The 11312-nt window shown below is 34.8% G+C and overlaps 1 protein-coding gene across 1 annotated transcript; it reads left to right on the forward strand.

Annotated features, from left to right (window-relative positions):
• Window positions 1-3172: 3172 nt before the first annotated feature.
• On the forward strand, window positions 3173-7446 carry LOC109211792 (acyl carrier protein 2, mitochondrial-like). The gene is made up of 2 exons (XM_019375372.1): window positions 3173-3490; window positions 6839-7446. Exons 1-2 carry the CDS (start codon window positions 3281-3283, stop codon window positions 7013-7015), a joined length of 387 nt encoding a protein of 128 aa, XP_019230917.1. The 5' UTR covers window positions 3173-3280; the 3' UTR covers window positions 7016-7446.
• The last annotated feature ends 3866 nt before the right edge of the window (window positions 7447-11312 follow it).

Genomic DNA, 11312 nt, shown 5'->3' on the forward strand with positions numbered 1-11312 from the left:
CCTTGCAAGAAAAACCCAGCGGGACAAAACCTTGTGAGGGAAAAGGAGTACAGCGCATATTAACTCCCCCTAATGAGAGCATCAATTCACATCCTTGAGCATTTGCATTCCAATCTTGTGCATCATCTTCAAAAGATCTTTGGTAGATATTTGATAAACAAATCAGCCATATTAACTTGAATGAATATATTGCACCTTGAAATCATCATTCTTGATAGAGATGAATTGTCTTCATATGATCTTGTTGGAATCGTCAGTTCAATATCTTCACATAGAGGTGAAAACTCTTGCTATCATATTATCATGCCTATAGTTATAGCAAGATACATTTGTGCATAAATTGTACTGAGGATGTAGTACTTCATGACCATGAATTCTATATGCTTTAAGCAATTTAAATCCTTCAGGGATTGTTAAGTCATATAAGCTATATGATAGACTTTAGATGCATATCAAGCTTTCATGTCATGCTAGACATATAAGATATCGAAAACTGATTGCGCATATCATTGACTTTATACTTTCAAGTATTTGAACTACATGGCTTTCATATGAGACCAAATTCTACTTGAATTGTTTCTCCAGACTAAATATCCTCATATATATTTAGCGCTATTATAGATGTCGTCGACAAACATTTTATATCGGTTCCAACCTCCTTATTCTTCATAAAGATATAACATAGAGATCTCTTCATTCATATATTCAGGTACCTAAACCTCTCCTGAGATTTAATGAAGTATTATGTCATGTAATCTTCTAGATCACTTGCCTCGTTTATTATGATCATTTTGATCATTTGCTCATCTTCTTTATCAAGAAGTTTATTTGAAATCGATTTGTCTATATGCTTTAAGCGTGCTATAGACTTTGTCCTTCTAGGACTTATTCTAATAGGAGCATTTGCAATGAGAATATAGTTACTTTCTTTGGGTCAGCAAATGCATCTGGCATGCTTTGCAATATATTGCAAATGAATTATCCTTTTATGAACTTCAAGTTCGTATTATTTTATTCGAGGATCGAGATGTATAAATAATAATTCATTCCATGTAACTTTTTCTCAACTGTTTATCATGTCTCCCCCTCATGTTAGAAAAACTAACTTGGTACCTCAACTTTGAGAATCCACCTTTGTGCGTTATGGTGTTAATCAAAATATACACCGCACATCAATAATAATAATAAGATAAAATTATTTGGTTCCTGACCTTGAACCACTTGTGAGGGGAGAAAATAATATACTTTCGTATATAACCTATATCAAACTGATATAGATAACTTTGTTCTCATAAGCAATCGTTTAGCTATTAAGTAGAGGCACTTAATAAATCATTTTGCTAAACCAACTGTGATGTAAGCCAACTTATCAAGATGAACTTCTGAATAGAAAATCTGGAAATTATGCTCGAAATTAAATTATTGAGCAAGTTACCTTGCAAAACACCATGTTGCGGGTTATTAATAATCGCACATGTAACCATCTCATAGATGCATCTTATGTGGTATACATGGCGGGTGAATGGGCCCATATTCACCTTGGATATTTCCAGCAATCATGGGATTCAATCCAATTTTAGTTGGTCTATTAATTAATAAGAACAAGCAACGTAAGAGAATCCGTAAAGAACTTTCTAGTTCTTTAATATTTACCCATGTGAATTCTCTTTTATTTTTTTGCACATCATACTTAAATTAACATGGCTAAACCAATTATGCCAACTGGATAAATTATCAATATTGATAAATTTCAGGTTTACACCATGATGTGTGCAATTATGAATAAACTCCAAGTTTACTATGATATGGGTTTTTATATCAATAAATATCCACTTCATTGTGGTATTCTTTTGTTTTGTAGTACAAATTGGAGAATAAAGCGGGTAGCTTTTCACATACATATTACCCCGCTACAAGTTATAGTAATAGAAGATATTAAATCTTTCCTTTATATATAGTCTCAATATAATCAACCGCTTTCGCGTATACTTTGGAAACTGAATAAGTTTTTTTGAGACTTACTACAACACAATACCTTATTGGTAATTAATTGTGTTTCTCCAAAGTAGTAATAATTGGCTCTTCCAGAGCTCTCAATTAATTTGTACTACTACAGATTCATCAACATCCATGTGGTGATATCTCTTTTAAAGACAAAGTTATACCATTATGGTTATGGTCAAAATTATATACAAGATATATTTCTTGCATTAATGTTATTCTTTAATAATCACATTACCAAAATATTTTGACGTACAATAGGTACGTGACCAATGACCATTCATGCCATAATAATGACATTATTTTCTTAATCATCCCAAACCTCCTTCTAGAGGTGAGTGTGGTATATTCACTACCACTAGCACGTTCACATTCTTCCAAGAATGAATATGTATTTATAAATCAGATGTTGTCACATTCACATCATGAATGGACCATAATCATCTATATGTGCTTTATAAAATCTCATGTCAAATCAATGACAAATATTACATTCACAAAGTGAAAGATTATTTTGAGAATCCTTATTATTCCCCTTATCACAATGATGACGATTATAATTTCGTTTATTGCCACGTCCACATCTATTGATACATTCATAGTAATAATTTTGTCTTCTTTCAGACTTGTCACATACTGTTATCACATTCTCTTAAGGGAATGAGAATGGAGCAAATTCAATGGGACGTGTTTTCAATAGTTTGCCCACAATCATACATGAATTTCATCATGGCAAGGCATAGAAATTTTACCACTTCAGGTGGTTGTAATTTCTCACAAACCCTATTAGAGTTATAATCAAACTTTGTTGTCTTTGCTTGTATATAAAATCAAAGTATAGAATAAAAGTTAAAAATACGGTAAAATACTTACATTAAATCCAAAATTTAATCATGAAGGAAGTTCATAGAACTATTGACAATCATTATGCTCGATCCCAAAGCTTCTACTCAATTGGTTAGAGTCTCGTGCTGATAACGTGTTATAAAACAATAAAAGTAGAAGAAGAGTATTATAGAGAAAAGTAGAGAGAAAGGGTGACTTAGCCACCAAGCAATCAACCCTACAATCTTTTTAAATATGGACATTCACCATAAATAGAATTCTATTTATAACAGCTAAAAAGTTATTGTGAATGCGTCTTATTGCGATTTATAATCTCGTTGATTGAATGCGTGTTATAAATCACATTACTCTCTCCGCCTAAAGATCTCTGACGTGGCTATTTATCTCTCTCCAAAATCTTTGGCCTTCTCCGTTCTCTTTCTCATCATTCTCAATGGCGGCGAGAATCGCACTGTTGAAGTACCTGAGAGTGGAATCTCGGCCGGCACAACTTCGAAACCCTAGGCTAATTGGAGGCTCATTCAGTCAGCTTTTCAGGCGTCAGTTCTCTGACGAAGTAAGAGGCTCATTTCTCGATAAGGATGAAGTCAGAGATCGCGTCATCAACGTCGTCAAAAACTTCCAAAAAGTTGATCCTTCCAAGGTAATTTTTCTAACATTTCTCATTTTATATAAATATATATATATATATATATATATATATATATATATATATATATATATATATATATATACAGTACTTATAATTTGTTACTCAGGAAATGACTTGAAGTGAAATTAGGGTTTTATTCAGGTTCCTGCTAATTTAGGCATGGGAATTACACTTCTGTTTGCTGTTTTTAACGTTATCCATGGGCATTAATAGTAGTGGAGTTTGGAATCTATACAAGGGGATTTAGAAAAATACTAGAATGTCACGCTTGTCATTTGAACTTGAACCTGTGACTTAAAAGCAAATTTTTGAACCCGTTTTTCCATTTCACTAGACATTTTCGTTATATCGAGGGGATTGAACGGTTTATAAATATCCAAAAATATAGCACTGGGCTAGTGGCCAGTGAATTGGGTGGAGAACCATGAGATTGCAAAATACTAGGTGAAACAAGGTAACAGGAGAAACTAAATAATCATTGAGCGAAGATTTTTTGTTCTTCCTTAGTCCAATCGAGATATATTTTATTGTACAATTGATGCGGAGGATTCTTGGGTAGTATATCAGCAGGTTCATCGCACAGCTCACTCCCTTTTGCGAGCCCATTTTCAAGCTCTTGAGGAAGAAGAAAAGGAGATTTTTCTCATTTGTCCAGACCTTGGTGGACAGACTAACCCGGTATCTGTTGATGGTAGGAGGTAGTAGTTATCTCTTGCAATCTATGTTGCTTGGACGCTCCAAAAGTGTTGCCGCACTCGTGTCGGATCTTCCAAAAATGCACTAAATTTGGAGGATTTGACACACACCCAACAACATTTTTGAAGAGTCTGAATAACATAGCTTGGAATTAGTTGAGGTGCGCGTAAGCTGGCCGGACGCCACGGTTATCATCAAAAAATATATATATCCAAAAATATTAGTTTTTCCCTATTTGCGCAGTATAATTTTGCCAAGAATTGAATCCTGTTCCCTCCATTTAGCTCCTCCACTGGGTGTTAATTTATTGTAAGGCTAGTGCTCCTTTAGGCTCATACAGTGTAGTAATTTTTCTTCAGGATTTTGGGATTATATCTTTTAGCTAGAGAATATGGTGATAGACTCTGATTTTAGAGTTGAGAAAGATGCAGACTGTTCCCTTGTAGTTTCTACACTAGTGTTATTAAGAGCCATCACTCTGTCATTAGAGTGACGGAGAGATATGAGCAATGAGGTAGGAAGCTAATCTGCTAGTTGCTAAATATCATGGGGAGGTAACTTGCATTTTGTCCTTATATCTATTATGCATAATTAAGTTATAGTATAAGTCTAGTGTACAATATGGTGAAGTGTTATAAGTTATGAACTCTAGCTCTAGCAAGGAAATACAACAAATAGAGAGGAAAACTTCTTCCATAGCAACAAGTTTTTGAGGCCATTGAAGAATAGGATTCTTGTATGAGTTCTCATTATCCAAAAAAAAAGGATTCTTGTATGAGCTCCGTTGAAAAGAAAGAGGTCAGAGTAAGTCGAATCTCTATCAATTTCAAAACTTAAATGCGGTGTTCCGAGTCTATGACAAAGGGCATCATAGGGAGAATTATGATGGCACCGCTTTTTAGGGATTATTCTCTCACAAATGCTTTGTTATCATGTGAGGAGTGGATAAGAGAAGAAATATGCTAATGACTTGATAATGTAATGAATGCTACTCATGCGTATTTACCGGAGTTAAACACAATATACATGCGATATTTGTATTGATGTAGACAATGTCCAATTTTTTTGCAGAACTCTGCAAATATTCTTAGCTCTAATGGTCGAAAACTTAAATCTAACATTCTATAGTAGGAAGTTTACTTATAGAAGAGTTGAAGAGCACAAAAAGGAAATGGAGAGCTTGTCATAGTATGACTCTAGATTTTTTACCCTCGCATTTACGTAAACAGTAAATATGTGGATGTGAAATAGAAATCTAAGAGGAAAACTTCAATAGTTAAATCTCAATGTAATTATGTATTGTAGTGTTAGTGGTTAGTTTCCCTTGTCAAAAAAAGTGTCCATGTTTAGTTTCAGGGAACAATTTCTCCCTTGTGCTTTTTTGGACAAGGTTAATAATTTATTAATTATGGAGAACCTCCTGTACAAGCCATATACCAAAAAGGTAGAGAACTTACTCAAAATACGATTCTCATAAAAGATGCCCAGTCTAGATATAAACAGGGATTTCATGATTGCACCAAGAGAAACCGAAACATAAAAAATCATCCCTGATATTAATTAAATCATTTTCTACCGTTCGGAGGATCTTCTGTTTCTGTCTATCCAAGTATCCGTACAACCCACAGGAGAGCTGACGGGACATCCATGCTCTAGACCTTCTCTTTGTCCTTCTAAAAGCTCATCTATGTAGCACTTTCTTCACGTTGCCTGACATCACCCACTGCATTCTAAACCTATCCAGGGCAAGCCGCCACAAACACAATGCCACCTTGTACTGCAGAGGATATGATCTATGTCTTGGCTCGAATATATGCGCATGAAGCACCAACACATAAGCGATGCTCTTCTTTTTAAGGTTTCTGTTGTCAGTATCGCATCTCTAGCTGCCACCCGTAAGAAGAAAACTCCTTCCTGGATGTCCTAAGGATCCAATTCGTTTGGTTAGAGAAGTCAGAATCTTCTCTCATTAGCAATCTATGACTGTAATATTCGACTATAAACAAACCGTCCCTCTTCAGTCTTCACCCTGCTTCTCCACGAGTTCGCCGTATCATTTGGTATGATGTGCTTGTGAAGTAGTTCCACAAGGCTTTGAAATTCATTCATCTTTCAATTCTGAAGATTCCTCCTAACCACGATTCCCAATGCACATGTCTTTCATGTGTTCTACGAATATGTTGCAGAGTCATCTTTCTCCGGCATGACACTCGAAATGTTGGGGAAGGAAACATCTTAGCACACTATCTCCACGCCAACAATTCCCCCCTTGTGTTCCCATGCCTATCCCATCTCCCTAAATCCTCATCCAGTTCTATTTCACGTCAGCACATTCTTGGAATGTCCGTGACTGCTTGTTAATTTTTGTTGCTAGTGATGCCATCAATGTTTCTGTTACCTGTTTATGGCCTTGCTGATGTTCACGTAAGTATTGCTTCGTGGAGACCACTGACAATGCCTGTTTCAGCCTGGATGCATATTCATTTCTCTGACAAAAACGGCTGTCCAAATTTGTAGTCTTTAATTTATGTTTACTTGGGATCTTTCCGGGTTTTTTTTTTCTGCATTTCATACTCTTGTAGTTTCATGAAGTAGTATTGTTGAGTATTATATTTACAGATGTCATTTTCATTTACTTGGCAGGTTGTCCCAAATGCTCACTTCCAAAATGATCTTGGTTTAGATAGTTTAGACACTGTGGAAATTGTGATGGCCCTTGAAGAAGAATTTGCGTTTGAGATTCCTGACAATGAAGCTGACAAGATCCACTCGATAAATTTAGCTGTTGATTTCATTGCATCTCATCCTCAGGCAAAATAAAGGAACTAACTGTAGCTTGATGAGTATCCATTTCTGTTTACACCTTTCTTTTCACAGTTCAAGTCTGAGCTGCTCTTCATCTGCTCACTTCTAGCATGTGGTTAATCTGCTCTATGCTCTTTTAAGGATTTTGGTCATTCCAGAAGATGAGAACTACCATAATCGGCTAGATTTGTTATAATGTCTCAGACACAGTTTAATCTCTATTAGATTCGAGGTCTATGATGTTAGAAAGATTATTGCTGATGAAAATAAACCTTAGCTGCATGGTAGCATGGGTCAACATTAAGTTTTAATCCCTTTATTTCTCATTGTTGGCCAAGCCAAACATGTCTACAGTTCATTTTCTGCCCAGAACTATGATCCATTGGTTATGTTTTGTCGTTCTTGAGTGAATCAGTTGACTAGATACTGAACATGTTTGCCAATCAGCCCTAATCCATAATTGAGGGGAAGCAATTACAATCTCTAATTCTCAAGGAAGAAGTGAGAATTGGTGGTAATTACATCATCTAATCTAGACTTTCTAAACTCTGTTCCTTTTTTTGCTTTCCAGATATTTATCTTTTAGTAAAGGAAGATTTCTGTCATCTTGTCAAATTTTTCTTTAAACCTGAAGCCACAGCCTTACTCCTTTACAGATAACAGTAGTATTAGTAACTTTATAAGTCCTTACGTATTTCTTCTTCCTTTTCAAATCTTTTCTCTTATTGCTGCAATAGTAGTAGACTAATACAAATTGAAGTACTTTGTAGGTTGGTGTATTGGCCTTAGTAATGTACTCAATGACTTGCTAATTGCTATGCTACTATTTGCTTCCCTTTTTATCTTTATTGAAATAATTATTTTATCGGAAGAATTTTGGTTGATTGTTATAATAATTTGAAAAAATTATTAGGTTCATAATAACGAGTTTCTGTATAAATTATATTGTAGATAGATTGATAGTGATGTTGGTATCTTTTACATAAGTAGTTTTATTTTCTATTAATTAGTACTATAAATGTTTATTATAGAAAACTCCTTTTTAAAATCATATTTATCTTCTTCTTTTTAAATTTAAAAATATAAACAAATCATAAATTTTATATTATATTCACGTAAGTTGTTAAACAGTTATTAGATTTTTTATTATGATTTATTTCAACTTAAATTATTATTTATTTGAGATGACAGCAATAACCCAGTAGAATCTCACAAGTGGGGCCTGGGAGGGTAGTGTGTATGCAAACCTTACCCCTACCTATAAAGGTAGAGAGACTGTTTTCGAAATCCCTCGGCTCAAGAACGTAAAAAATGGAGCAATAGAGAAACAATAGCAACAACAATATAATAAGACAGTGTAAGCAAATAATCCAACGAATAGTGACGGAGATTTAGGGATATGAAACTACAAGAATAGTGTCAATCCTACTGCTAATGCTGACATACCGTATAGAAGGAATAGGAAGGTACCCGACTAGTACTACTACTACTGATAAGACAAGGCAAAACTCTAGATTGTCTATCAACCCACCACCCTAATTTTCGACCTCACCCCTTTCTATCGAGGGTCATGTCCTTGGTAAGCTGGAACAAAGCCATGTCCTTCCTAATCCCCTTACCCCAGTTCTTCTTAGGCTTTCCTCTGCCCCTCCTCTGACTCACCACGGGCAACCTCTCGCACCTCCTAACCAAGGCATCAGCGTCTCTCAGTGACCAAACCATCTCAGCCTCGATTCCCTCAACTTCTCTTCCACAGGTACCACACCCACTTTGTCCCTAATATATTTATTCCTAATCTTATCTTTTCTGGTATGCCCACATATCCATCGCAACATCCTCATTTCTGCTACTTTCATCTTCTGGGCATGAGATTTATTGACTGGCCAACACTCGGCTCCATACAACATGGTCGGCCTAACTACCGCTTTGTAGAACTTGCCCTTAAGTCTAGATGGCACATTCTTGTCGCATAAAATACCAGAAGCAAGCCCTCATTTCAACCACCCCGCTCCTATACGGTGTGTGACATCCTCGTCAATCTCTCTGTTTGTTACTCTGTATAATAGACCCAATATATTTGAAACTATCTCTCTTGGGGATGACTTGCGTATCAAGCTTCACTTCCACTTCTGCTTCATGCGTTCCAACACTGAACTAACACTCCAAGTACTCTGTTTTTGTCCTGCTCAACTTGTCAAATGCATAAGTCTTTAATGTATTTTACCGAAAAATATGTATTTTCAGTTCCTATTATAAACACTCATATTCATGTCTTTGTTGTACAAATATTAGTCACACGTTAAAATTTAATTACACTTTTATTTTAGAATAGAAAATATTTACTTATATAATTATATTTATACAATCAAACATGACATAGGTAATTATATTATAGTTTTGTTTAAACAAATAACGTGACTTTGTAGTTATATGCTTTTTAATAACTAGATTGTATAATTACAATGTGATTTTCAAACCGACACTAAAATAATTATATACAATCATGTCTCTTGACAAAATCTTAACAACTATAAATAAAGTATTTTAAATGGAAAAAACTTTCGTCTGAATCAAGCTACGTATTGCTTTTAAAAAATAAATATATATTGAGGCTCAAATCCCTAAGCAAAGTCTTCTGACCTCTGTCCTAGGGCCTATTCTCTGGCAATTGCCAAGCTGGCATCACCACGTTGGATTCCTCGTTCCTCGTGGGCTCCACTTCCCTTGTGCCACGTGGCTAACGTGCTTGTGGGCCCATCTTAAACAGAACATGGGTTCGTACTTGCTCGCACGCTCTCTGCACGTGACCGCCAGTTCAACTTTTTCCCCTTTTTTATTTACGTGACAGCCACACATTGGCACGACCAAAATTATGAAATTTTGATTTTGGTTCAATTTTTGAAGGAAAATGTTGAGAAAAATCTTATAGTTGACGTTTAAATTTGTTTTTTTATTAATGTAATAAAGCCTAATTTCCAATTCTTATACACTTTAGCGAGATAAATGAGATACCTTTTTTTTTTATGTTGTAGCGGCTCCATAAACAGCAATTCAAATAGATCATGAGATTTGCAGCCGTATCCTATATTTGTGCCACCTTTTAACCTGTACTTTATTTTAAACATTATTGATTTGGTAGCCAGCTGACAAAAAATTCGTAATAATATGACAATTACACTACCCACAAAAGATATAAAACGTGCATCACGCATTAATCACGTGATCTGCAACCTCATTCGTGAAAAAAGATATCCTTCTCTCCTCTCCTCTCCTCTCAGTAACTTTTTCAAAAATTAGAAACTTATCCATATTCATCTTCAGAATCACACTTGCATGAAGTTGTTACACGTTGAAGCTAAAACTTCATGCTAATGTAACATGAAGTTGTTTCATATGAAACTAAAACTTCATGCTAATGCATGCTGAAGTTATATATCCTACGGCCTACAGTTTTGCCATGAGTTCTATCCGAAACTTCAGTCTAAACATGTTGAAGCTATTTAGTTCATTTGATAAAACTTCAATCTAAACATGCTGAAGTTATTTAGATCATTTGCTAAAACTTCACACTAAACATGGTTAAGCTTTTTAGTTCATTTGCTAAAACTTCAGACTAAACATGTTGAAGTTATTTAGTTTATTTGCTAAAACTTCAGACAAAATATGCTGAAGTTATTTAGCTCATTTGCTAAAGCTTCAGACTAAACATGCTTAAGTTTTTTAGTTCATTTGCTAAAACTTCAGACTAAACATGCTTAAGTTTTTGTCTTGCAGTATGTAATTTTATAATGAGTTTTTGCTAATGCATGCTGAAGTTATTTGATTCATTTCCTAAAACTTTAGATAAAACATGATGAACTTATTTAGTTAATTTGCTAAAACTTCAAATTAAACATACTTAAATTTTTTAGTTCATTTGCTAAAACTTCAGACTAAACATGCTTACGTTTTTGTCTTGCAGTATGTAATTTTCTAAAGAGTTTTTGCTAATGCATGCTGAAGTTATTTAGTTCATTTGCTAAAACTTCATACCAAAACATGCTGAAGTTTTGTAACGTAGTCTAAAACTTTGTCCTGAGTTTTATCCGAAACTTTAGTCTAAACAGGCTGAATTTTTTTAGTTCATTTGCTAAAACTTCAACCTAAACATGCTTAAGTGATAGGATATATGGGTCCACCAACTTCTATAGAGAACCAAATTTTCTATCAGGTCCAACAATACACACACAAAGCAGCAGTAATTAAATGGCAAGAGGAATTTTACGTGAAAAATTCTCAGCTCAACGGGATTAAAAACCACGACCTACCCTTG

Source organism: Nicotiana attenuata, unplaced genomic scaffold (genome assembly GCF_001879085.1).
Source record: "Nicotiana attenuata strain UT unplaced genomic scaffold, NIATTr2, whole genome shotgun sequence".
NCBI classification, from domain to species: domain Eukaryota; kingdom Viridiplantae; phylum Streptophyta; class Magnoliopsida; order Solanales; family Solanaceae; genus Nicotiana; species Nicotiana attenuata.